General features: G+C 46.8%; 1 protein-coding gene and 1 pseudogene across 1 annotated transcript; one reads left to right on the forward strand and one right to left on the reverse strand.

The window, feature by feature from the left end:
* Window positions 1–395: 395 nt before the first annotated feature.
* On the reverse strand, window positions 396–27844 carry Trpv2 (transient receptor potential cation channel subfamily V member 2). The gene is made up of 15 exons (XM_076869937.1): window positions 27589–27844; window positions 25912–26205; window positions 23094–23227; window positions 20685–20975; window positions 19684–19982; window positions 12329–12502; window positions 11728–11883; window positions 11069–11167; window positions 9669–9739; window positions 9020–9185; window positions 5796–5862; window positions 5371–5699; window positions 3869–3996; window positions 2917–2996; window positions 396–1111 (listed from the first exon to the last, which is right to left on the reverse strand). Exons 2-15 carry the CDS (start codon window positions 26097–26099, stop codon window positions 1017–1019), a joined length of 2277 nt encoding a protein of 758 aa, XP_076726052.1. The 5' UTR covers window positions 26100–26205; window positions 27589–27844; the 3' UTR covers window positions 396–1016.
* LOC143409848 (developmental pluripotency-associated protein 2 pseudogene) lies at window positions 12518–16403 on the forward strand (annotated as a pseudogene).
* Window positions 27845–27920: the final 76 nt, after the last annotated feature.

The following is a 27920-nucleotide window of genomic DNA, read 5'->3' on the forward strand; positions in this document are numbered from 1 at the left end:
TCTCCAAAGAATGTATAAAACTGCTGCAAACCCTGGGCTCGGGACCTCTCGGCATCAACAGTTGCTGTGTGCGTGTGGAGGACCCAGCTAGCTGGCAGTAAACACCTCTTTGCTGTTTACATCGATCTTGGGTCTCTGGTGGTCTTTTGGGGGTCCCGAATTCGAGCATAACAGAAAGAACTGCAGAGGCAATCATGAGACAGCAACCTTTGAGCTAATCTCAGAAATAAGTATAGGGTTTTAATGGAGAGGGGCAGAGAGAGGGAGACTTCTAGTAACAGCCAAGTCAAGGGGTCAAACACAAGGTCCCTCAATCAGCATGAAAAATTCGGTGAAAATTGATTTTTCACCACATTCTCCAGCAGGCAGCAGGAATATAAGGGAAGATGTGTCTGGACATGCGTACGCAAAGTGGAAGGCTGAAGATTCCTGTGACAACACTCTGTACACCCTGGGAACCTCTCAGACCTACAAAGTGCAGGAATAACATGTTTGTCTTGGGTCTTAGGAAGATCTAAGGAATGAAATTGAGCACGAAGTTCAAGCGGGTGAGAAAGCAGTAATTCAGAGCCTGAACTAAACCAGAGAGCTCAAAGGAGACTGTCAGACATCTTATAAGTGGATTTAATGGGTGTCTGGTAGAGGAAGGGGGGATGTGTGTGGCTGCCATGACAGCAGGCACAGAACCTCAGCCAGTAGCCTGCCCCAAAAGAAGAGGACAATCCTAGGACTAAGGGCAGAAGGGAGTAGCTAAAGGTTTCTGGGCTAGACTGATCCCAATAAAAAGTGGGATCAGTCTAGCCCTATACCCAGAGGCAGAAAGAGACATGCAGATGTTTCTAAACCAAAGGTCCCAGCAACGTTGCTCAATAATAATGTTTCCAGTAGAGTTGGTTGTGAAAAAAAAATATATATATATATTTATATTTGCCAAGAAAACTAAAGATCCCCAGAGCAAGCATGTGTGGCTGGAAAGATTCTTCACTCTATCCTGCTGGCCTCCTGCGTATGGACCATCAGTGAGACTGAAGCACCTGAAGGGGAAGATGGTCTTCCTCTGAGGCATGGTCCTCCCCAGGTTGGGAAGCCAGAATGGGGTTCTTCATGGAACCTGTAAAACAGAATAGGGAATACTGTGGCTTCACCACTGGGTATGTCCTCAGGAGGGAGGTGCCAGGAATGGGAAGGGACCTCAGCCTTTCATGAAAGCCCATCACACCCTGGGCACAGTCCCTCTCCCTGCCTCCTTACTTCCATAAGCATTTCCTGAACCCCTGTCATATGCCAGTCAGGGACACCCCCCCCCCAGAAGCTTAAAGTCCCTTGAGGTCACAGGCCATGTTTCAAAAAAACAGAACATGTGAGACATGCTAACAAGCGGGGCAGAAATGGTTTAGGAGCTTAGAGAGCTCAGAGGAGAGAGGAGACACATTATGTTGGGATGATGATGGGTCTGGACATCCAGAGGGGGCAGACGAACACTTCCAATAGAGACATGTCCAAGTGAACCAGAGAACAAGGTATGCTGTGACCCAAGTGGCTGCCACGTGGACAGAGGTGTGGGGAATGGATTAGATTGGGCCTTGACCTCAATATTGAGGAGTGTGGCCTCCAGACAGTTGGAGGTATTGTGTATTATGGGCTATGGGGAGTTTTATCTACATTAGTAGAAAAAGCATGCAATAAACCTGAAGCAGAAAGACTTGTCTGAATGTCAGGTTGTAGGATGGTCCACGCATGAAGAAGTAGGGTAAATGAGAGACAGAGGCATACAGGTGAGTTGCTGCCTGAAAGATCAAGGACTCCAGGTGAGTGAGCCAATGTAGGGGAGAATGGGCAGAGACCTTCAAGGCCTCCCACCTGGGTGTGGAGAGTGTGCCCAATAAGGTAGTCCCAAGGCTATTCCTGTTGAGGATGTCAAGTTTGCATTGAGAACAGACAGTGAGGTGTAGAATGTTTGGGGCAAGATGAAGGGCAAGGTGACTCTCAGAGTCTCAGTTTTGAAGTAAAAGAAGGGAGATGCAAAGAGAGGATAGAAAGGAAACCTAATGGCATGTGAGGGCCAGGAGCTGGGAAACCAGCAAAGCCTCCCTACAAGGTTCATGGGAGACTCAGGGAAGCTGTTTGGGATGAGGGGTCTGGGGCCACAGGCACAAGCAGGTAACATTTTTCACAAAAGAAAAGGAGAAGTGAGAGAAGATGAGCTAACAGAAGACAAGGTGAGAGCTCTTGAAAGTTCCAGAAAGAAAGTACAGGCTGTAGAGGTTAATCCTGAGGTGGAAGGAAACAGTTCGTCTCGGTATTGAGTCAGCCAGGTGGGAACCAAAGGAACCATCCTATGCCAACAGGGAGGATGAAGACCTCAGAGATGAGGTGAGGGAAAGGGAATGGCTTCTCCCAGGATGTGAAGGGGTTGGGGTAAAAGGGGATGGAGGCTTATGTGGTAGGGGAAAGCTCACCAAAGCTGGCCTGCCATACTGGAAAGTGCCCCAAGAGCCCAGAGAGATGCCATCTGTGCTTTTCCTAACTTGTGCCCCTGCTGGGCCCCCAAGCTGTACCCAAGCATGACAGGGAGCAGATCCTTAATAACCAACTGGATGGGCAAATTACAACCCCAACAAGAAGAGAAAATGGGAGTGAGGCAGGGAGAAGGCTGGGCTGGAGGAATCACTAAGGGCTCCCCAGGTGACTCCCTGAAAACAGGTCAGCAGGTGAGTTGAAGTGGAGAAGAAAGGAGGAGACGTACCATTTTCAGGGGGCAATCCCTGTGGAAGGAGTAGCATGGGATGCAGCTGCAGAACAGCCATGGAGAAGGCCTCAGGGTCCCAACCCAGATCCTCCAAGGCTGTGTGGCCCAGAAGATGCACACATGTGCACATGCCCCAGGGCAGGGGCTCCAGCCCCACATCTACTCACCAGGGGCATTGCCCTCCGATGGTTCCTCACACACTGTGGATAGTGTCTGCTCCCACGAAGCCCAGTTCACTTCCTCCACCCTGCAGGCAACAGAGAGCTCTGGGAATACAGTGGTCCAGGCTGCTTTGTCCCCGAGAGGGGCTGAACCCACAAGTGGGTGAACTATGAAGAAACTCTCATGGACCCAGGGATAGTGAGGAGAATGAGATTTCTCTACCCTCCTCCGCAAGGCACTGGGCCACCCACATCCCCCCAGGAGCACAGCCCTTGTAGCTACTAGACTAAGTCCCCAGAGTCAGGTGCCTGCGTAGAGGAACAGGTATCCATCCCTCCTTTCCAGCTATTCGCAGCAGCCTGGGTTGCACAGAGCAACTAAAGAGGAATTGAGATCAGGTGTGTCTTTGTGCTCTGGATTCTGGGGCCTTTTTGTGGCTGCTTCTCAGACATAAACCCTTCATCCTATACCCCCATTCAACGGCTGCCTCATGCTATGCATTTGTCTCCAGTTTCCCTCTCCAGATGCTCCAGCCTTCCCTGAGTATGGAAGGGCTTGTTCTCCATTTTAAGGATTACATCTTCAAGATCAGGCTGAGAAAATTGGAGGGGCAGCCCAGCTGGGGAAGGCTAGTGTGCTTGTAACCCCAGCACACTCTGGCTGGGGTGAGGGGTCGCCAGGGAAGGACCTTCAGTTTAAGACACTAGGAAAAGCAGACGGCCAAATAGGCAGAACCACAGGCAGTGGCAATCTGGGGACTGTGAGATCCAGCATCCCTGATCCAACCTGCCCAGATGCAATCCCTTGGCACTCCTGGGCCTTGCCTCTCCCACCAGACCTGGCTACTGGCAGCTGTCTCCTGGCTTTCAGGAGAGTAAGACTGGCCTGCACTGCTAGTGGGCCCTAAGGATTGCTGGATTAGCAAGGTCCCCACCCTCCCCTGCCCACCTCACTTACCTGAAGCACCAGCGTTCATCAGGGGTGCCATCTGGCCTGGTGCCAACTTTCAGTAGCACACCTGCCCGTTGCTTCTTCCTCCTGCACCACCAGTAGCCATTCTCCATCTCCAAGACAGAGATGGCTTTCTAGAAATAAAGGATGCATCAGAAAGAGCAGCCTGGAACACTGGAGGGAAAGGTACACAGGACAAGAGGACCAGGAAGACACCCCACAGCAATTTATAGTATAACCCAAAGCCCACTAAGCATGTGGATTCAAATCCAGCTCCAAGGCCTGATTACCCCTCTGAATCTCAGTCTCCCCATTTGTAAACCAAATGGCCCCACTTTACCTACTAGGAGCACAGAATGAGAGCTCTGTGAGGGAAGGGCTTTGTCTTATTCTTTGCTGTGTGTGTACTACCTAGAACTGTTCCTAGCCCACTTTACCTATTAATAATAGGCAGTCAAGAAATATTAGATAGGGCTGGTGTGGCTCAGTGTGAGGCACTGGGTTCGATTCTTAGCACCACATATAAGTAAATAAAATAAAGGTCCATTAACAACTGAAAAAAATATTTAAAAAAGAAAGAAAGAAAGACTACATAATGTTGGGCGTGGTGGCACACACCTGTAATCCCACTAACTTTTGGGACTGAAGCAGGAGGGTCACAAGTTCAAGGCCAGCCTCAGGAACTTAATGATACCCTCAGCAACTAAGTAAGGCCTGCCTCAATATTTAAAAAAAAAAAAAAAAATTTTTTTTTTGACTGAAACAAAGGACTGAGCCAGGCATGGTGGCACACACCTATAATCCCAGCAACTCAGGAGGCTGAGGCAGGAGGATTGCAAGTTCAAAGCCAGCCTCAGAAACTTAGCAAGGCCCTAAGCAACTTAGCAAGACCCTGTCTCAAAATTGAAGAAAGAAAAAAGGGCTGGAGAATGTGGCTCAGTGGCTAAGCACCCCTGGTTTTAATCCCTGGTACTAAAAAAAAAAAAAAAAAAAAAAAACAAAGGGGGCTCAATGGTCGAGTGCTTGCCCCGAATGCATGAGGCACTGGGTTTGATCCTCAGCACCACATTAAAAATAAATAAATAAAGCAAGCAAGCAAGTAAAAATTTTTTTAAAAGATTAAAAAAAAAAATAGAAGACCAAGGATATAGTTTGTGGTAAAGCGTTCCTGGGTTCAATTCTCAGTGCCAAAAAAGAGAAAAAGAAAATAAATACTAGATAATAATAATAATGAAAATAATGACTACATTGACCACCCACTATATACTAGGCATTGTCCTGAGCACTTTATATCTCTAAGTTTATCCTATGCTCGAAACAAACCTACTAAGGAAGGAATGGATGAGGGAGTCCAGAAGTTGGTCCTGCTGAGCTCAGCCCACTCAGTCAGGTGCAGGACCCTGGACAGCCTCCAGTGGGATGGACCAAGCTCAGCAGGGTCCTGGGCACCTCTCAGCAAGAACGCAGAACTCAGAAGGGGGGTTGGGGGGGAGCCTCATTTGTGGCACCTGCAGCTTCCAAATGCTCCAGCTATCTGTGGCAACGTTGTTGACAGTCTCGCTCATGAGAGCGATGAGCATGTTGAGAAGAAGGACGTAGGTGAGCAGCACGTAGGCCAGCAGCAGCAGCAGGACCACCCCACGGAAGCGCAGCTGTTCCTGGAAAGCCAGCTCGCCCATGCCAATGGTGAACTTGAAGAGCTCCAAGGAGGCATCCATGATGCCCCTGTATGGTGTTGCCTCATCCTCCTGCTCTGTCCCAGGCTGAGCTACCTCGGTGGCATTGTTTCCTGCAGGGGTTCCAGAGTCCCGGGCCTCGCGGCTTAGGCTCACCAGGGCTGTGGGAGGGTGGGAGAGGGATCCTCAGCCTGAGACCAGACAGCCGCAGCCTGAAGGAGGGTTAGGGAGAGGTGGGGACCAGAAAGGGCCTTTACCTACAGCAAAGCCGAAAAGGAAGACTAAGTAGACCAGAAGGAAGCGGAGTAGGTCCCTCAGAATGACCTGGAACACACAAGCCAGGAGGTGAGTTTTGGCTGGGCCACTCGCTGCATATGATCCCAGACCCACAAACATGGTTCCCACGTATAACACACACACACACACACACACACACACACACACACATACACACAAGTGCATACACTGGCCCCGTGGAGCCACACTGAGCAGAGGGGTCTTTTAAACATCTACCTCAGATCAAATCATTTTCCTACCAAAAATCCTTCAGCAGCAAAAAATTAAACAGAATTATCATATGAGAGGCTGGGGTTGTGGCTCAGTGATAGAGCGCTTGCCTAGCACATGTGAGGCCCTGGGTTCAATCTTCAGCATCCCATAAAAATAAATAAAATAAAGGCTTTGTGTCCATCTACAACTAAAAGTATAGATAAAAATAAATTATCATATGACCCAGCAATTCTACTTCTGAGTATGCATGGACCAAAAAGAATTGAATTCGGGGCTGGGGATGTGGCTCAAGCGGTAGCGCGCTCGCCTGGCATGCGTGCGGCCCGGGTTCGATCCTCAGCACCACATACAAACAAAGATGTTGTGTCCGCCGATAACTAAAAAATAAATATTAAAAATTCTCTCTCTCTCTCTCTGTCTCTCCCTCTCTCACTCTCTCTTTAAAAAAAAAAAAAAGAATTGAATTATTCCACTTACATGAAGTATTTAGAGCAAGTAAATTCAGAGAGATAGGAAGCAAAGGGGTGGTTGCCAGGGGCCAGGAGAAGGAGGGAATGGGGAAGTTAGTGTTCAACGGGCATCAAGTTTCAGTTTGGGAAGATGGGAGAGTCCTAGAGATGGATGGTGGTAATGACTACACCAACAATGGAGATATACTGAATGCCACATTTAGTATATCGCATTTAAAAATGAGGAGCCAGGGTTGTAGCTCAGTGGTGGAGCGCTTGCCTAGCAAGGGCGGGACCCAGGTTCGATCCTCAGCACCACATAAAAATAAAGGCATTGTGTTGTGTCCATCTACACCTAAAAAATAAGTATTTATAAATAAATAAATGCATACATACATACATAAAGCTATTGTGTCCATCTACAACTAAATAAATAAATAAATGAAATTTTAAAAATAAAGGTATTGTGTTCATCTACAACTAAAATAATAATAATAATAATAATAATAATAAATGGTTAAAATGAGGGGCTGGGATTGTGGCTCAGTGGAGAGAGCTTGCCTAGCATATGTGAGGTGCTGGTGCTCAGCACCACATACAAAAATTAATAAAATTTTTTTTTTAATGGTTAAAATGAGCCAGATGCAGTGGTTCACACCTGTAATCCCAGCGACTCAGGAGGCTGAGGCAGGAGAATCGCAAGTTCAAAGCTAGCCTCAGCAATTTAGGGAGGCCCTAAGCAATTTAGTGAGACCCTGTCTCAAAATAAAAATTAAAATAAAAAGGGCTGGGGATGTGACTCAGTGGTTAAGTGCCCCTGGATTTAATCCCTGGTACAAAAAAAAAAAAAAAAAAAAGGTTAAAATAAGCCAAGTGTGGTGATGCATACCTGTAATCCCACTACTAGAGAGGTTGAGGCAGGAGATCACAAGTTCAAGACCAGTGTGAGCAAATTAGTAAGACCCTCAGCAACTTAGTGAAACCCTATCTCAATATAAAATGAAAAGGGATAGGGATGTAGCTAAATGGTAGAATACCTGTCTAGTGTGTACAAGGCCGTAAATTCCATCCACCAAAAAAAAAAAAGGTAAAATGTTAAACTTTATGTTAGGTCCATTTTATAAGGTTTTAATTATGTTTTTTTTTTTTGTTTTGTTTTGTTTTTGTTGTTGTTGTTGTTGTTGTTTTTTAGTTATTGGCGGACACAACATTTTTGTTTGTATGTGGTGCTGAGGATCGAAACCAGGCCGCATGCATGACAGGCGAGCGCACTACCGCTTGAGCCACATCCCCAGCCCTATAAGGTTTTAAAGTATTTTTATTGTAGATGGTCACAATACCTTTATTTTGTTTATTTATTTTTATGTGGTGCTGAGGACTGAACCTAGTTCCTCACACACGCTAGGCAAGCTCTGCCATTGAGCCACAGCCACAGCCCTCTATTTTATAAGGTTTTTTTTGGTTTCTTTTTTTTATTATTAAAAAATAAAATAAAATGATTTAAAAAAAAAACTCTGGGAACCTTCAGATTCCTCCCCATGAACAAAGCCCCCTGGACAAAGCCCCCAGCCCCTCCCTGCCTTCTAACTTCTCTGCTCTGCCTCACTCTCCGGCCTCCTGGCTCTGTCTCAAGCACTCTCTGTTTGTTCATCCCCTTTTCCTTTGTTGTTAGGATCCTTCCTCTTCAACACTGGTGGCTGAATCACACTTTCAGGTCTCCACTTGACCATCACCTCTTGGGAGAAGCCATCACTCTCTCAAGTATCCTCTGATCCCCATTCTGTCACAGTGTCCTCCGCGTATTTCCTTCACAAAATCTAGCAGTTGGCAGCATTCTCAATTGTGGTAATTTTCTTAGTGTTTTCATTTCCCCCACTGGACTGTCAGCTTCAGGAGAGTAACAACTTGTCTGTACTGTTCCCTGAATATTCTCAACATGTAGAGCAGGGCCTGGCCTATAGCAAGCACTCCCTAAATGTTTTTTTTTTTTTTCTTTTTTTAGAGAGAATTTTTATTTATTTTTTAGTTTTCGGCAGACACAACATCTTTGTTTGTATGTGGGGCTGAGGATCGAACCCAGGCCGCACGCATGCCAGGCGAGCACACTACAGCTTGAGCCACATCCCCAGCCCCTCCCTAAATGTTTGAGGAATAAATAGATGGACACAGACACATGCAGATACCCTCACAGAGCACAGAACACAAATGAGTGTATGTGCATATTCTCTGTTCTTTCGTGAAGAAGGATACACGTGCCCATGTGTAAATACCTCCAAACACACGTGTGTGCATGTGTGTGTATGCAGACTGGAGCAGGTGTGTGCAAACATGCATGCCCTTGCTTAAGGTGACATTCAAAGTGTGTCTGAGTGAACAACTCACAGGCAGACACACTCATGCCCTCTTCTGCTCAGGTTATCTGTGGAGGAAGGCTTCCGGATGCTGGGGACAATGGGAGTCCCACTGGGCTGTGTTGGCCAGCTTTGTCCAGTCTGGCTGCCCCTGGGTTACCTTTCTCTCACCTTCTGGATCATGACGCTGTAGATGCCTGTGTGCTGGAAGCCACGTGTATAGTAAAGCAGGTTCAGCCAGCCCAGAACCAGCGAGGACACAAGTAGGGGCAGGTACCACTCGATGGCCATGAAACACAGCACCTGGGACAGTACCGTGAGCAGAGCCTGGAGCAGACTATAGCGGGGCAAGATCTGGGTTACCTTCCCAGCCATCTGGCAATATTCTCCCATTTCCCGCTGGCCAGCACTGACCACTACTGCCTCTCCCACCACAGGATGCCATCCATCTGCAGCCAGACCCAACAGGACCTGACCTCCCTCTTGGACAAGTAATTTAACCTCTGTGGGCTTCAGTTCCTTCCCCTGTTAAGATGCGCATAATAACAATGGCACCTACTCATAGAGTGTCTTTGAGGATTAAGTGAGACTCTACAAGGAAAGAGTCGGGGATCCACGGATATAAAGGTAACAATCACAGTCATCATCTACAAGGAGGGGGGCACAAAGGAGCCCTAACTGGGTGGCAATCAGGACTCCCAAGTCTAGCTCATGTTAGGAACTTCCTGGGCCCAGCCTGGTACCTTCTGCCACAACAGCCTCTCCCAGACCTCAGAGACCGGGGAGGTAGGGGAACAGGGGAGAAGGAGACGCCACATACAAGAGAATTTCAAAGTAACTGTCCACGAAGGAGATCCAGATGAACAGACGTCGGCGCCAGAAGTACCATAGCTATGGAACAAAGACAGAGGGGTGTGAAAGTTACCCTCCAAGCACAGACACAGTCTGACTGCCCCACAGGGCCTGGATCCCAGCTCCCCATTTGTGCCATGCACGCTGTTGTGGGAGCCTGACCAGCCCACCTTAGTGGTGAAGGTTAAGGCAGTAGCTTTGACTTGGAAGGGATTCGTGAATCCTGAAAACCTAGATAGCTTTCAACCTTCTTACCAAAAAGAATAGCCTTAACTGAGCATGGTATTGTGCAATTACAGGTACTCAGGAGGCTGAGGCAGGAGCACTGTTTGAGTCCAGGAGTTTAAGGCCAGCCCTGGGCAACGTAATGAGACCCCCCTCTCCAAAAATATGAATAGCCGGGCACAGTGACACACACACATATAATCCCAGGGACTTTTGAGGCTGAGGCAGGAGGATCGTAAATTGGAAGCCAGCCTCAGCAATTTAGCAAGACCCTGTCTCAAAATAAAATTAAGAAGGGCTATGGATATGGCTGAGTGGTTAAGCACTCCTGGATTAAATCCCCTGTACCAAACATATAAACGAACAGCTATCTGGACACAGTGGCACACGCTTGTAATTCCAGGTACTTGAAAGGCTGAGGCAGGAGGATCACAAGTTTAAGGCCAGCCTCAGCAACTTAGCGTGACTCCATCTCAAAAAATAAAAGGGGCTGGGGATATGGTTCAGTCACAGAGCATGCCTGGATTCAATCCCCAATAACACCAAAAACAAAAACGAAACAAAAAAACAAAGAAGAAGAAAAAGAAGAGCAGCCACCTGTAAATACCAGCAATTCTATGAGCTTCCTGATGCTTGTGGATCTAGTTGAAGAGCCCAAGTGGACCGAAAGAGAGCTCCTTCTCCCACCCCTGGCCTCCTGGGGTGCACCCTATACTCCAGCCAACCTGGGTTTGGTGCCTGCATCCTGCTGACTCTGAGAAGGTCCCATGTCTTGGGGTTCATCCTGCCTCCTGAAAGCTTGAAGCATTTCTGACTAAAGATGTCCTCCTGCAGAATATGGGCGAAGCCCCACCTGCCATCGGCCTTCTGTGCTCTCCAAGCAAGGAAGGCCCCAGCCAGCTAAGGGACCCAGAGGCAAAGGCTTTCAGTTTGATTCCCAGGGGAGCAGAGCCTTCACTACCAAGAGATCAGAGAAGCCATCTGCTATCCCTCAGTTATCTCAAAAAGCATGGCAGGATGAGTACCAAGGCCCCAGAAGACAAAACCAGCACCTGTGGCCCTCAACTGGGGTAGGGCTGGCTGGTCTGAATAGGACTGGATATGGAAGTGGTGTAGGGTGGGGAGATGGGCAGAAGCCCTTACCTGGCCCAAGAGGAGGTAGATTCCCCCAAGCAGGATCAAGATGTGGCCCAGCAGCAGCATAGAGTTTCCACCTGTCGCTTTCAGCGGGAGGAAGGCCTGCTGAAGATACACACATGCTGATAGGATCTGGGACCTGGGACCTGGGTCCTCCCCCTAATAACTGACAGACCATGCTGAGACTCCACTACAGAGAGGGAATGTGGGCTCCAACCAAGCACCCCTGGATTCCAGTCACTTGAAAGGCATGTTGTATAGTGGTTGTGAAGGTGGGGTTTGGAACCCGAATGTCTGGTTTCAAATCCTGTCTCCACCCCTTACAGTCTGTGTGAACTTGGGAAAATTACTTAACCTCTCTGTGCCTCCCTTTCCCCAAATGAGGATGATGATAATTAGTCATCCCTGAGAGTTGTTGTGAGCATTCACTAGTTAACACATGTCAGTCACTTAGAATACAGTTGCACATATGGTGAGCACTGGATCAGTACTCACTACTATTATTGTTGTTAGTACTAAGAGGCTGGCCTCCATAGACCTTGGGTATAACTCTCAAGCCACCTAAGCCTCAGTGTCATCCTTTGTAGGATGGGGGTCCCTGCCCATTTTCTTCCAGGGTTGCTTCAAGCAGGCTTCCCCCAGAACATCCCCCTCCTTGCCCTTGCCTTCTCCAGAGCAGGCTGGTGGTAAGCCACAGCAGTGAAGACCAACATGTAGATCAGGTAACTCAGGAAGTTGAAAAAGAACCGGGGGATGAGCAAATCCCATTTCGCCTGCAGCAGTTTGTTCAGTGGCTCCAAAACTACCATGCGGTGTCGGTGCTGGGGCGGGAAGGGGAGAGCCATGTTTAGGTAGAGACAGGGGATGGATAGATAGCAGGTATAGACAGAGCGCCCACTTCATGTCAGGCTACCTGTAAGGGCCAAGGGAAATGGAGGGGAGTAGGGGTGGGGGTGAGGTCCCACACCACCTAGGAGTCCCAAATCTTCCCTCCCCACCTGCCTCCACCCCAGCCCTCCTGATCCTTCATTCCATAGCAAGGGCTCGTCAAGAAAAGAGACCTCAATAGCTGCCTCTAGAGGACCTTGGCATGATCCCCGGGTTGGGTAGGATTTAAAGTGTGGAATAAGTGCGGGCCTGGCGGCCAGAGTCAGGGTGTGCAGCTATAACCCCACTTGCACAAGAATGGGGCAGATGTGGTCCATGAGGCAGCTCTGATTTGAGCCAGGCCCTTTAAAAGGCACCCCCACATCCCCATAGGCTCACCGGGCTTTTGCAGTGAAAGGCAATGATCTCCAGCACTGAGTTCTCCTCCCAGCTGTCCACAGAGGCCAGGTCATACAGTGACACCCGAACAGGCCCATAGCACCACTCGGTGAACTTTCGAGAAAGGGGCTGGCACAGTCCTGAGAACTCCCGTTGCAGGATGTGCCTGAAAATCTGCAGGACAGCCCCATGAGCTTGCTGGACCCACTCCCAGTACTGATTCTGGGTCAAAGCTGGGAAACAACCAGCATCCTGCAGAGATGCCCACCATCTGCAGAGGTGCAGAGCAGGCTCCCACACCTCCTAGAGTCCCCAAATGGCTCCTTCCCACCTGCCTCTCTACCCCAGCCTTCCTGGCCCTCCATACATGGGTCTTTGTGTGTCTTAGCTCTTCCACACATCATGCCCGCTCAGCCACAGGACAGCTCTCATGCCCACCCTTCTACAGATATGCGAGTCTGCTGGCCAGCCAGGCTCTTCCTTTCCCCCTCCTGTCCCTCTTTCCTGAACTTCTTAGATGGCGTCCACATATACATGTGTATGCACTTCTGTGGTCAGAGTACAGAGCTTTCAACAGAATAGAAAGGGGTCCCGAACCTGAACAGTTAAGAAACAATTTGAGGCCTGGTGTGGTGGTGCATGCCTGTAATCCCAGGCTGAGACAGGAGGATGGCAAGTTCAAAGCCAGCCTCAGCAAAGGCGAGGCACTAAGCAAGTCAGTGAGACCCTGTCTCTAAATAAAATACAAAATAGGGCTGGGGATGTGGCTCAGTGAGTGCCCTGAGTTCAATCCCCAGTACTAAGAGGAAAAAAAAAGAAAAGAAACAATTTGATTTCACAAATGAGAAATGGGGGAAAGAGGATACAGATGGGAGGGCCAAGCTTCTAGGCAACAAAGTAACCTGCACAAAGTAAGCAGGCACTCCAGGAAACATGGAGGGCAGGAAAAAAGTATTAAAACTTCAATTTACAGTAATCCCAGGTAGTCAAGAGGCTGAGGCACAGCAGGATTCCAAGTTTGAGGCCAGTCCGGGTGACTTAGTAAGATCCTGTCTCAAAATAAAAAGTAAAAAGAACTGGAGATAGAGCACCACTGGGTTCAACCACCAATACCAAAACAAAGCAAAAAAAGATTTTTATTTATGTTTATTTTTATCTTTTTTTTTTTTTTAGTACCACTTAATCACTGAGTCATATCCCTAACCAGCCTCTTTTATATTTTATTTTAAGACAGGGTCTCACTAAATTGTTGAGGCTGGCTTTGAACTTTTGTTGTGGGGAGGGGTTACCGGGGATTGAACTCAGGGGCACTCGACCACTGATCCACATCCCCAGCCCTATTTTGTATTTTATTTAGAGACAAGATCTCACTGAGTTGCTTAGTGCCTCACCATTGCTGAGACTGGCTTTGAACTCACAATCCTCCTGTCTCAGCCTCCTGAGCTACTGGGATTACAGATGTGCCCCACTGCCACCGGCTTGGCTTTGAACTTTCGAGCCTCCTGACTCATTGGGATCACAGGTCTGCGCAACCACACCTTTTATTTTTATCAGGATATTTTTATCTTCACCTTTAAAAAAATGCCTGCTTTCTAAGTGTTGGCCCTGCATAACTGCAGAGGTTGCTTGTCCAGAGGTTGCAAGGGCTCTGACAATAAAGTTCAAGTACTAATAAGCTAAAAAAAAAAAAAAAAAAAGAAGAAGAAGAAGAAGAAAAAGAAAAAGAAAGAGAGAGAAAGAAAAAAAAAAGGAGAGGTGGATCATGCCTACTCCTTCTACCAAAATCATCATCATCATCATCTAGATAAGTCAAACTTTAGGCATTTAAAATGGAACTGCAGGTGGGCACAGTGGTGCACACCTATAATGCCAGTGGTTTAGGAATCTGAAACAGAAGGATCACAATCAAGGCCAGCCTCAGCAATTTAGTGAGACCCTATGCAACTTAGTGAGACCCAGACTCAAAATGAAAAATGAAGGAGCTGGGGCTGTGGTTCAGCAGTAGAGCACTTGTCTAACATGTGTGAGGCCCTGAGTTTGATCCTTAGTATCACAAAAATAAAATTTTTTAAAAAAGGTATTATGTCCATCTGCAACTAAAAAAAAAGAATTTTAAAAAATAAATAAATAAATAAAAAGGAGCTGGGGATGTAGCTCAGTGGTAAGTTACCCCTGAGTTAAATCCCTAGTACCAAAAAAATTTTAAAAAATGGAACTGCAAAAGTCTGAAAGAAAATGCAGGTATAGATTTGCTATTGTATATAATTTTTACATATACAACTATTATTTTATAATATATAAAATTATGTAACAGTTCCCTGTAACAATCTATATAATTATATACAGAATATAATGATATAATAATTGTATTATATATAAAATCTTGTGGAAGGAATTAAGCAATACAATAGTAAAACTAGGGCTAGAGATGTGGCTCAAGCGGTAGCGTGCTCGCCTGGCATGTGTGCGGCCCGGGTTCGAGCCTCAGCACCACATACAAACAAAGATGTGTCCGCCGAAAACTAAAAAATAAAAATTCTCTCTCTCTCTCTCTCTCTCTCTCTCTCTCTCTCTCTCTCTCTCTTTAAAAAAAAATAGTAAAACTAAAAAGAAAAGAATCTTAATTATACATGCAGACATAATTTTTTTTTATGGTATCAGGGATTGAACCCAAGGCCTTGTGCACTTGTGCATGCTAAGAAAGTACTCTACCACTGAGTTACATCCCAACCCTTGTTTTATTTTTTGAAACTGAGTCTTGCTATGTTGCCCAGGATCTTTAACACCTGGGCTCAAGGGATCCTCCCACATCACTTCCCAGGTAGCCGGATCTACAAGTGTGTACCACCATGCCCAGCTATAAACATAAAACTCTTACATTCTGGATGGCAAAAAACACACCATAAATTTTTTTTAAAAAAAATGGAGGCTGGGGTAGTGGCTCAGCGGTTAGAGCACTCACCTAGCACGTGTGAGGCTCCTAGTTTCGATCCTCAGCACCACATAAAAATAAATAAAATAAAGGTATTGTGTCCAACTACAACTAAAAACCCAATATTTTTTTAAAAATGCAAATAAAAGAAGGCGCACACAGCATAGCTGTCCTGAGCCCTGCTGCCTTTGCCTTCTCCCTGTGTTCCTGGAAATGTCAGGCTCAAATGACAGGGGGTCACTGAGAAGAACTTGGTTGAGGAGCAATTCGATGAGGAAAATGTGATTTTAACACTGGTCCCAGTTACAGAGGAACATGAATATCCAATGGAAACAAGTGTTTCCTCAACTGCAGAAATCAAACACGAAGTCTGCCTTCCTCAAACAAAACCTACCTAGACTATAACCACTAGGCTATATCCCTAACCCTCTGCCTCTTGTAAAATACCATCCCTTCCCTTGCCGACCATTTTGCCTCCAATTAATAAGGTTTCTCGGGATACTTTGCGAAACTGGTGCCAACAATTTAATTTGAGTACTGATGGCCAGAAAATAGAGGTTTATTTGAGGCTACAGAAGCATGCATACCCTGAACAAAAATATGGTATTCCTGAAACATCTCAGGAGGTCAGATTGAAGCCAGTTTCCAGGAAATGGAAGGCAGCGGTCAATGCAGCAGGGCTTCAGGAAAGTCATGATAAGGTTAAAAGAGAGGAAGAGACTAACATGGTTGAAGTGGTAAATTCAGCTCAGGAGTCCATATGGGCATCTTGGGCAAGGATCGCTGCCAGAGCCACTCAGAGCAAGGCTGTGAATTTGTGTCCCGACTCTATTTCTTCTGGAGGCCTTTTTGATGCAAACCTCTGGTGTCAGGTGGTGTGTGGTCCATGGCCAATTTCTTTCTGCAGAAACAGCAGGCTGGATTCGCCTGCAGTTCCATGCAGGTCAGACTTGGGTCCCTGACACTCCCAAGAGTATGATTTCCCTCTTCCTGTTACCAGCCTGTATTTTTCCACCCTCGGGACTAGAAGATAATCTGTTATGCCCTGAATGTGTAAAAAGGAATAAGAAGATGTTGAAAGGATTAATTATAACAAGAGAGAAAAAGCAATGCACTGTAGGAGACCAAAGGGTACCACCTTAAACAATGTTAAAGTACTATTTTGATCTGAAGGCAATTGAGAAGAAACAGACAAAAAGTTTTTGCTTTCCTATTATTGGCCCCCAAACAGGACATAAATTTGCAAATATTCCTCTTCCCCTCCCAGGACAAGTGGTGGAGAGCCCATAGGTAAATCATCACACAGCCTGATGATTGCTGGGCTGGTTCCTGACCGTCTTTCATTTTCAGTGTCTCCTGATCATTTGTATCAGACTCAAGTATTACTATACTTTTTTTTTTTTTTAAGCAGAGCTAGGTTTATGGGAAAACTGAGCAAAAGAGTTCTTTTATACTTCTCCAGTTGATGCATTTAATATTAATTTTGTGTGTGTGTACTGAAGATTGAACCCAGGGACACTCTACCACTAGGCTATAACCCTAACCCTCTGCCTCTTTTTTTGTTTCTTTGTTTATTTTTTGGTACTGGAGATTTAACCACTGGGTCACATCCCCAGCCCTTTTAATTTTGAGACAAGTTCTCCCAGAGTTGCTTAGGGTCTCGCTAAGTGGCTGAGGCTGGCTTTGAACTTGCAGTCCTCCTGTCTCAGCCTCCTGAATCGTGGGGTTATAGGCATGCAACACTACTACCAGCAAAACTAGCCCCTTTTTATTTTTATTTTAAGACAAGGTCTCACTAAATTGTTGAAACTGCCCTTGATCTTGCAATCTTGCCTTAGCCTCCTCTAAGTAACTGAGATATAAGTGTGCATTATCGCACCTGGCTTTAATATTAACATGTCCTATTAGTGTGTTATGTTCCTTAATTGATGAGTCAGTATTGGTATATTATTAATTTTGGTGGGGGGTGGGATACCAGGGATTGAACTCAGGGGCACTCAACCACTGAGCCACCTCCCCAGCCCTATTTTTGTATTTTATTTAGAGACAGGGTCTCATGAGTTGCTTAGCACCTTGCTAAATTGCTGGGGCTGACTTTGAACTTGAGATCCTCCTGCCTCGGTCTCCTGAGCCACTGGGATTACAGGCATGTGCCAACAAGCCCGGCCTATTATTAATTATTAACTACCTATTATTACTAATTATAATAAATTATTATCTTTATGTGGCGCTGAGGATCGAACCCAGGGCCTCATACGTGTAGTCAAGCACTCTACCACTGAGTACAACCCCAGTTGTATATTTGGTTTCATGCTTTTTGTTGAACATCTTATGATTTTGATTCGTGTGTGTGTGTGTGTTACTGGGTATTGAACCCAGGGAAACACTACTACTAATCTATATCCACAGCCCTTTTTATTTTTTATTTTGGTATAGGGTCTCACTAAATTGCTGAGGCTGATTGGGTGTTGGAGATACACATTTGTAATCCCAGAAACTTGGGAGGCTAGCTCAAGAGGACTGCAAATTTGAGGTCAGTCTCAATAGCTTAGCAAGACCCTGTCTAAGAATAAAAAGACTGGGGGTGTGGCACAGTGGTAAAACATTCCTGGTAACCCCCGACACACACAAAAAAAGGTTGCCAAAGCCAGTTTTGGATTTGCAATCCTCCTACCTCAGTCTCCCAAGTAATTGGGTTATGGCCCCACCACACTGGCCAATGACTAAGGTATCCAACCTTCTGCATGATAATTCATGGATTGCTTCAAGGACCTAATGCTCCATCCCTCAGTTCTACCTGTTTTTTCTTCCCGCCAAGCCTCTGTAAATCAGATCTTTTTACTGTCATTATAACTTTGCCCTTTCTAGGATGCTTTATATTTAGAATCATACACATGTATTTTAAAATAATCTGAAATTTGTATTTAAGGTCTCTTCATGTCTTCATGGATTATTTTTTTAGTGCTGAGTATATCCATTCTCAAGATATATCACAGTTCATGTATTCATTCAGCTACCGAAAGACACCTTGGTTGCTTCCAAGTTTTGGCAGTTATGAATAAAGTTGCTATAAACAAACAAAAAAATGCAAATAAAATAAAGACATGATGTTCATTTACAACTCCAAAAAATTTTTTTTGAAATATGGGAGGAAAAATTGCAAGCACTGTAATAGACAAAATACTAAGTCCATTATAAAGAATGGACTTAGTATTATTTATGAAGAAAATATTATCATTATTTTTTATGAAGAAAATATAATAGTAAATCTAATAGCGTGGGGATGAGAATGTGGCTCAAGTGGTAGTGCGCTCACCTGGCATTCGCGGGGCGCTGGGTTCGATCCTCAGCACCACAAATTAAAATAAAGATGTTGTGTCCATTGAAAACTAAAAAATAAATATTTAAAAAAATCTAATAGCAAAAGAGGCAAAGGAAATGAAAAGACTGTCTCCTTGTAAGAAACCCAGAGTTGGGAAGTGGGTGCAGTGACTCACGCCTATAATCCCAGAGGCTTGGGAGGCTGAGGCAGGAGTATCATATGTTCAAAGCCAGCCTCAGCAACTCAGTGAGGCCCTGAGCAACTTAGCAAGACTGTTTCTCAAAATTAAAAAAAAAAAGCAGGGAGCTGGGGATATGGGTGCATGGTTAAGCATCCCTGGGTTCAATCCCTGGTACCCAAAGAAAAGAAACCCAGGACTGGGGGTATTGTGGTAGAGTACTTGCCTAGCATCTGAAAGACCCCAGTACTTCAACAGAAAAGAAAAAGAAAGAAAGAAACCCAAACAACTAAAAATATTCCCCTATGTTTTACAACACAATTTTTGACTGACTGGTCTACTTATAATGTATAAATAAACACACACATTGAAGGTTGTTTTGATTTGGCATAAATTTGACATTTAAGAAATGTCCCCAATGTTTCCTGTGTTAAAGGTTTTGTCACCAGCAGGTGGTGCTATTGGGAAGCGGTAGATATTTTGGAAGGTGGAGCCTACAGAGAAGAAGAGGGTTACTGTAGGCCCTTGAAAGGGATTCTGGATTCCTGGTTCCTCCCCTCTCCTTGCTTCTCAGATCACCATGAGATGAGCAGCTTTTCTCCACCATATGCTTTCTACCATGATGTTTTGCCTTTCCCAAAGTAACAGGGCCAAGGGACCACAGCCTGAAACTTCGGAAACTGTGAACCAAAATAAATCTTTCTACCTTTTAAGGTGATTCTCTCAGGCACTTTGTCACAGTGACAGTAAACTAACACTAAGGTTCAACCTGAAATTTTTTCTTATGGATAGGAATGCTTCATTGAAAAGTGGAACAACCAGTACTCTGGTCTACCACTCAGGCTCTTTCCACAGATGTTTCTGGCTGAGTCCTGCTGCTTCCAAGAAAGAGAGAGACAACAGGGAGGGGGACAGCAACTTACCTCAATTTTACCCTCCTTGGCAGCCAACTTCAAGGGTGTGAGGCCCTCCAAGTTGCAAATGTCTTCAAGCTGCACAGTGGGGTAGAGGCGGGCCCCTGCTTGGAGAAGATCATCATACATGCGGATCACCAGTGCACTGTTGTCTTTAGAGTTGTCTGCAATCATCACCAGGGCATGGAGGGCTGTGTTCCCCAAGGAGTCAGTGGCCTGCAGGCTAGCCCGTTGGTGCGGATTCTCCAGGAGATAGGTCACCACATCCCATTGCTTAGTACAAACAGCCAGAGATAGAGGCAGCTCACCTGTGGATGGGGAAGGGGTCAGCTTGGGCCTCAGGCCTCTCAGCTTCCAATTCCTCCTGCTCTTTGGACAAAAGGTCAGGCCTCCTTGAATCAGGTCAGGCTTCATTACCATATAAGGGTATAAAACAGAGGCCACCCAACCAAGGTCCTCTCTCCCCTGCCTCTTACACTATTCTTCTTGGGATCAAACCCACAGCCTTATTGTGTTCTAGGCACGCACTCTACCACGGAGCTACATCTCCAGATTCCTCAGTCAAGTCTTGACACAGGCCAGTGCTAGCATTCCCCTGTCCTCCCTGCCTGGGCTTGATGCATGCTGAGTCTCCTCCTCAACCATGTGAGGATACAACATATCTTAAGGGCTGGGGATGTGGCTCAAGCGGTAGCGCACTCGCCTGGCATACGTGCGGCCCGGGTTCGATCCTCAGCACCACATACAAACAAAGATGTTGTGTTCGCTGAAAACTAAAAAATAAATATAATTCTCTCTCTCTCTCTCTCTCTCTCTCTCTCTCTCTAAAAAAGAAAAAAACACATTTCTTAAGACACCTTGCTTTTGCGGGCTGCCTAGTGGTTTGAAGAAGGGTATCAGGGTCAGGCACATGTGGGTTGAAGTCCAGTTCTGCCACACACTAACTGTGTGAACTTGAACAAGGACTTGCCTCCTCCATACCTCAATGTATCCAAGAAATGTTCACTCACCAAAATAGAAGCAAGTTCCCTGTCTCTTCTGGAAGAAGTGGCCACAGGCACGGGCATGCACATCTGCCCCATTCTCCACCAGGAGCTTCACGCACTGCAGGCTCCTCTTCTCAATGGCAATATGCAGGGCACTATGGCCTCGGTAGTACTCATCCGTGCACTGGGCATTAACCAGGGGCTGCGGATTGCCAGAGTCTCTATCGATTTGCAACAATGGAAGGATGCAGGCATTGACTCCATCCTGAAGGTTCAGCACTGCCTTCATCAGACATGTCTTCCCTGTGGAGCCCTCTGTGGGAAAAAGGGAGTGGAAGGGGCACACAGTGCTCAGAACCGGAGCAACTGGGCTGCCTGCCAATGTGCAGCAACCCCAGGCTCCAAAGTATCCCATGGGAGGATAAAAAAAGATTATTTCTGTATACTACTGGTGGGAGCATGGTTATGTAGCAGAATATTAAGACTCCAAACAAGTCAGGCATGGTGGCATACACCTATAATCCCAGCAGCTCCAGAGGCTAAGGCAGGAAGATCATAAGTTCAAAGCCAGCCTCAGCAACTTGGAGAGGCCCTAAGCAACTTAGCAAGACATGTTCTCAAAAATATATATATAAAAAGGGCTGGGGATGTGATTCAGTAGTTAAGCGCCCCTGGGTTCAATCCTGGGTCAAAAAAAAAAAAAAAAAAAAAAAAAAAACCCTCCAGGCAACAGATATTAAAATCAACAGTTATAACAAAAATTTCTGAAAGGCTGGGGATGTGGCTCTAGTGGTAGTGCGCTCGCCTTGGGGTGCTGGGTTTGATCCTCAGCACCACATAAAAATAAAATTAAGATGTTGTATCCACCGAAAACTAAAAAATAAATATTTAAAAATTCTCTCTCTCTCTCTCTCTCTCTCTCTCTCTCTCTTAAAAAAAAAAAACATGAAAAAAAAATTTCTGAAAACAAAGTTTCTAAGACATAACTCATCACAAATGCAACATAGTCTATCCATGAGAACATTCAGAGCAGAATTTGTAGGTGATCCCCTCCACTTAATAACTCTGTCTCCTCCAGCAAGTCATTTGGCCTCTCTTAACCTCAGTTTTCCTCTTTGAAAAATGGGGATATTTGGGGGTTATTGTAAAGACCCAAAGGAATAATATAAACAAAATGCTTAGCACCAGAGGGCCTGGCACACTGGAAATTGAGGCAAAAAAAAAAAATCTATAAATGATCTAAATAGCCAACAAAAAGAAATGAGTTAAGAGGCTGCGGTTGTAGCTCAGCGAGACACTGGTTTTGAACCTCAGCACCACATTAAAATAAATAAATAAATAAAATGAAGATATTGTGTCCATCTACAACTAAATTTTTTTTAAATTTTAATATTTATTTTTTAGTTTTTGGCGGACACAACAACATCTTTGTTTGTATGTGGTGCTGAGGATCTAACCCGGGCCACACGCATGCCAGGCGAGCGTGCTACCACTTGAGCCACATCCCCAGGCCCAACTTTTTTTAATTAGTTAACTAAATTGTGGTAAATCTACACAATGGAAAACTCAATCTTCAGTCATCAGATTGAGGGATGTACTGAAATGGAAAGTGCTACCAGACATATAAGGTGCATTAAGTATGCAGGGAACACATTACAAATTAGCACATATGACAATGCCCCAATTATATAAATATATACCTGGCATTCTAAGAAAGTCTGAAAAGATATGCTGCAAGCCAGTAATGGGGGCCCAGAATGACAAACTGTTTTTACCCTTGACTTCATAAATTTCCTTACTGTCCTAATCTTCTAGAGTGTACATCTGTTATTTTTCTAATCAGTCCAAACAATAAAGATATTCAGACACTGAGCAAAGATGCTCTGCAGCAGGGGAAGAATACGATATGTATATTATATATCTCAATAATGCTGCTCTTTTTTTTTTTTTTTTAAACATTTTTTTAAAGAGAGAGGGAGAGAGAGAGAATTTTTAATATTTATTTTTTAGTTTTCGGCGGACACAACATCTTTGTTTGTATGTGGTGCTGAGGATCGAACCCGGGCCGCACGCATGCCAGGCGAGCGCGCTACCGCTTGAGCCACATCCCCAGCCCCAATGCTGCTCTTTTAAAAAGAGAGAGAGAGAGAGAGCAAGAGCTTTGAGTAGCCACTTAGCCACTGAAATGGACTTGAGTGGCAAAGATAGGTTGGGAGCCTGGTGGGGTAGGGTGAAGGCAGGAGGTATGGCCAGGACTGTATAGGGGCCTGTCTCCAGTGAGTTCTATTTGCAGGGCCCTCAGCAGTCATTCTAGCAGAGCTGTGGAGAATACTCCCCTCTCTGATCCTGATCATGGTCCAGGCCCACTCATTCAGCCCAGCTCTCAGCCCACAGGATACCAGAGCCCAAAGGTTGCCACAGGGCAGGATCTACCTGTGTATTCTGAGTCAGTGAGGTACTTGCTGGTCCGGTTCAGGTACTCTTGTAGCCCAGCCAGGTCTTCAGGGACACCTCGGGTGACCACGCTGAAGAGTCGATCACGATCAAATCGGTTTGGGTCTGGTTGGCTGTTGGGGAGGTAGTTTATGATTCTTCCTGGAGAAGGGCCATTTCCCCTCCACCAGAAATACCCCGATCCCAGGGAGTCCTGTAAGCACTGCTCACCCCAGGTTGAATGGGATCCCTTCTGAGGGCCTCTGCCTTCTAAGGCAGACCAAGGTGACCCCAATTGCTCAGGGTCTCAGGAAGGGGGTTGCTGTTGGGGCATTAATCTGTTGCATCCCCAGGACTCTAATCATCACTGATAATTTCAGCATCAACTGTGTATCATATGCCAGGTACGTTGATGTTTCAGAGTCATTATCCTACAGAATCTTTTGGTGCACACAACTTATAGTCTAGAACTTTTATACAGTTCTGGACAGGGTCTCAGGAGGCACCTAAAGACTGATGGTGGCTTCATGCACTAGTGACCTTGACGAAGAAACATCTGGGGATGTGGTTCAGTGATGGAGTGCTTCCCTAGCATGCATAAAGCCCCAGATTCCATCCCCAGCACCGCAAAATAAAAATGAAGAAGGAATGGAGAAAAGCTCCCTCTTCCTCTCAGAAACGACATATTGACTGATTTTAGAGTACTCGGCACTTTTAATCCTCATTCCAGGCCTATAAGTTAAAAAGAAAAGAAAGAAAAACGGGGAATTTTCTAGAAGGAATCGCTCTTTTCTCCATTAGACCAACAAGGAGGTGAAGGAACTTGCCCAAAGTGATAAGAGTGCAGAGCCAAGTCTCTCACAGGGGTTATCTAATAATAGTTTCAGATTCTGGACCCCAAAGAGAGTTTAGTTAGCAGGAGGTTTCCTAGAGATAGTCAGAGTAACACAGACCCAGCCCTGCAAAAGTATCAGTCACTAACCAGAGTTTTACTGAGAAACTACGCTTCTGGGAAATCTCTCCTACCTTCCCCAGAAGGAACTTCCTACTTCATTAGAATCTAGTAGATGGAGAAGGGGAAAGGGCATGGGGCCATGTCCACATTTATACCTCTGAGGCCTGAAACCATGATCGGGAGATTTGAAGTGATAACCAACGTACAAAGGGCTACTTGATGCTTTGGGAACCCTCAGGCCACAGCTTACCATCTCCTGGAATGAGTCAAACCACATAAGGGCTGATGATTCTCTGATGAATAAGATGATTGTTGGAATATGTCACATTTTCAGCTTTATAGTCATGATGGTATTAGAACCAGCCTCTGCCTCCTCAACACCCGGAAGCTGCAGTCTGCCTCATCCTGGTCCCATGTCTATCATTCCCCTAGCAGATCACATGGCCACAACATGGCTATAATGACTCCAAGGCTGGCTTGAGAGTACGGTGAGCAGTCTGGCTGGTAAAAGTGACCCTTTGGACACTTTCTGCCACCAGAGTAGCATCACAGGGTAGGGAAGCTCAGAGGGCATAAATTGAGGATCCAGAGGACATTGCAGGGCCCATTCGATCTCTATCAGGCTAGCAATACTACTTCCAGAAGGATGAAACTGTCCCAGGTATCCTCTCCTGTGCTGGTGCTGAATTGGATCACGGTCCTCCAGCACAAACAGCCCAGGGGCTCTAGCCTGGGAGGGCAAGGCTGGTGGCCACACCTCAGACATGAAGAGGGAGGAAGGGGTTTCCCCGGCAGTCTTTCCCAGCCCATGTGGATTTTCCAGCCTCATGGGGTAAAACTCACACTAAGGGTTATGCCAGGTGCAACTTCCTTTGACTGCTAGCAGGACTGAAAGCAGGACCCCTGGACTTACAGTCTAAATAGCAGAGAGATCACGGGAAAATCAAAGCACAGAAACTCATCATCCTCAGTCCCCTAGGTCCACATCCCCTGGAGACAGTTTCATCCTTTGGGACAAAACCAAGAATTGCTTGGGACACTTGCAGATATCCTTGCCTTTGTCCCTGGATGGAGTATATATGGAGATCCTAATATATCCCACAGGTTCCATGACAGGGTTGGAGGGTTTTATAGCTAGGTTAAGTACTTTGGAGCTGGAAGAATGTGTCCCTATGAAGAAAAAGATAACCTCGGAGATCAGAAGACCAAGAATTAGGAAGATGGCCAGGTGTGGTGGTGCATGCTTGTAATCCCAGCAACTTGGGAGGCTGAGGCAGGAGGATCACAAGTTTGAAACCAGCCTCATCAACTTAGCCAGATCCTGTCTCAAAACAAAAAATAGGGGGGCTGGGATTGTGGCTCAGTGGTAGAGTGCTCAACTAGCACATGCGAGGCCCTGGGTTCAATCCTCAGCACCACATAAAAATAAATAAAATAAAGGTATTGTGTCCAACTACAACTAAAAAATAAATTTAAAAAAAATTGGGCTGGGCATATAGTTCAGTTGGTAGAGTGCTTGCCTTGCATGCACAAGGCACTGTGTTTAATCTCTGGCACCACAAAAAATAAAAATAAAAATAAAAGGGCTGGGGATCTAGCTTGGCAGTAGAGCACCTCTGGGTTCAATCCCTGATACCAAAAAAAAAAAAAAAGGGGGGGGGTTGGTGAATAGGAGAAGGAAGGGTGGTGGGAATGGCAAACCCCAGAGAACAGAGTGAAGGTCCCCCTACGGGGCCCAGCAGCCATCAGAGCTAAGCTGTACAGAAGAGGCACTGGTGCTGGGCTGGCTACTGAGCCTAATTGGGGTGCTCTGCAGAAGCTGAGTGGAGGGGCCCTTTGCCCCATCTGCATCTGTGGCCTCACCTAGGACCCAGTCCCTTTCGGTAGTTGAGGTTCACTTTTATCTGAGGGGAGAAGTTCCGGTCCTCGCCCTGGAATGGTGACTCCATGGGGGGAGGCCCATGCTTTCCTCTGTCCACCTCAGCACCATCTTCTTGGTTTTGATCTGATGTCTCTAGCCTGAAAGCTGGAGGGCTGGAGGGCGAGGTCATCCTAAAGGAAGGAGGCTGCTCAGCCCAGTTGGAACTTGGGTGGAGAGGGAGATGTCAGGGGTCCCTTCTTCCTTGAAGCCCAGATCCGGGTTAGTCTGGTTGGAGCCTGCAGAAAAAAGAGGTTTAGAAGTTGAAAGTCTGTAGATCTACAATACAGGATCCCAGCCCTGTAGGAGGGGAAGTGAGTGGGAAAGGAGAAGGGAAGAGAGCGCAAGAGGAGTGAGGAGCCCTGGGGTGTGAGGATGGCCCAGGGACTCAACATGGCCGCCTCTTTGATGCAGTCCCACAAAAAGAGCCATGGCTGTTGCCAACTTCCCTCTGAGACTTCCTAACATCTGACAGGCCACAACCCTCTCTTTTACCCAACATCTTACTGGTGTGGACAAAATTCACCACAGATAAAAGTGAAGCTTCTGGGATGGAGCAGAACACCCAGTTCCTCACCACAGAAGGGAAGAGTTCTAAGGAAACCAAGAGGAAAGCCACCGGTCCATCCAACCCCTAATTTACTGCCAGGGAAACTGAGGCTCAGAGAGGGAAGTGGCTTTCTCAAGGCCATCAGTGATTAGCAGAACCAGGTCTAAAACCATCTCACTCTCTACCATGAAGTTCCTCTTCAGTTCTCCGATTCTCTCAGGGTCCATCTATGTTTTCAATTTGACTCATGTCCTGGGGCATGAAAATGTCATCTCCCTAAGGGACTTCAGAATGGGGCAGAAAGCCCCTCCTTGGCTGATAAGCGCCTTCTGCCTTCCCAACTGGGCTGGGCTTAGGGAGATCAGCTGACAGCGCCATGTCACCCTCACAGGAAAACTGAAACCACAGCTTCTATCACATGGCGAGAACTGGGATGCCAGTTAGGGTCCCGGAGCCCCTGATCCCCAGTGGGCAGAAGTAGAAAGAAGGGAAAAGAATCAGAGCTGGGTCCGAAGGCAGCAAGCAGTGAGAGAAGTGGGTAGGAGGCCACCGAGAGGAAGCACAGAAGAGGAGGGCCCAGAAGGGAAGGGGACCCAGCTGCTGCTTGCAGGGCCCGGGGCCCACTCCCAGACAGCTTTGGGCTCCCAGTGCCTTCTAGGACCTGAATGGGGCTTTTCCACAGAGTAGCCAGGGAAGGCCAGGGCCTGTCTGGCAGCCTCCTCCACTTGCAGTTTTGACCCTCCATCTTTCTGCCCACACCAGCGTCTTACTCGAGCCACAAACCAAGCAGCCTAGAGCTTATGTCCCCAAACCAATCCTGGCTCATAGAACCCACTATTCCTAAGCCCAAGCTGCAACAGCTGTCTGTCCAGCCCCATTTCACTTTTTTCTACCACGGGACCCTCCTGGGACCCCATACACACTGGCAGCAGAGGCAGAGGTTTGGAGGTCCGCGGAGAGGGAGCCCCCTACAGACCCTGGCTTCAGACTGGCTATCCCCACCTCCGTGGTTCATTGTCAGGCTTGGGGCCGATCCCCTCCTACCTCCCCCCGGAATTGCCCACCAACTTACCCCGCAGGCTGAAGCCAGGGCGTGGCGTCGGCTGGCAGCGGCAGCTGGGATCCCCGAGTCTTTGGGGCGGCGGGGGCTCCGAGAGGAAGTGAAGACGGGAGGGGCGGCTGGCGGTGACAGCGGCGGAGCAGCAGGAACCACCCCACCCAGTCCGAGCTCCGAGCTCCAGCTACAGTGCTACCTACGGTCACCCTCAGCCCGCCCGGCTAGCCAAGCTGGGGAGTGCGGGTTTTACTCTCCCCTGTGAGGACCGGCTGGCCAGCACAGACTGACCATCTGGACCACTGGCCACACCCTGCTCTAGGGTGACTCGCCCCGCCCCCACGGTCCCT

Source organism: Callospermophilus lateralis, chromosome 11 (assembly GCF_048772815.1).
Source record: "Callospermophilus lateralis isolate mCalLat2 chromosome 11, mCalLat2.hap1, whole genome shotgun sequence".
NCBI classification, from domain to species: domain Eukaryota; kingdom Metazoa; phylum Chordata; class Mammalia; order Rodentia; family Sciuridae; genus Callospermophilus; species Callospermophilus lateralis.

Coding starts and splice junctions, on each gene's coding strand:
- Trpv2 (XM_076869937.1), bottom strand. CDS start 26,099: ATGACCTCGCCCTCCAGCCCTCCAGCTTTCAGGCTAGAGACATCAGAT. Junction 9,186..9,668: donor AGTTACTTTGAAATTCTCTT/GTATGTGGCGTC, acceptor GCCCCGCTATAG/TCTGCTCCAGGCTCTGCTCA. Junction 5,863..9,019: donor ACAGCGTCATGATCCAGAAG/GTGAGAGAAAGG, acceptor TGTGTGTTCCAG/GTCATTCTGAGGGACCTACT.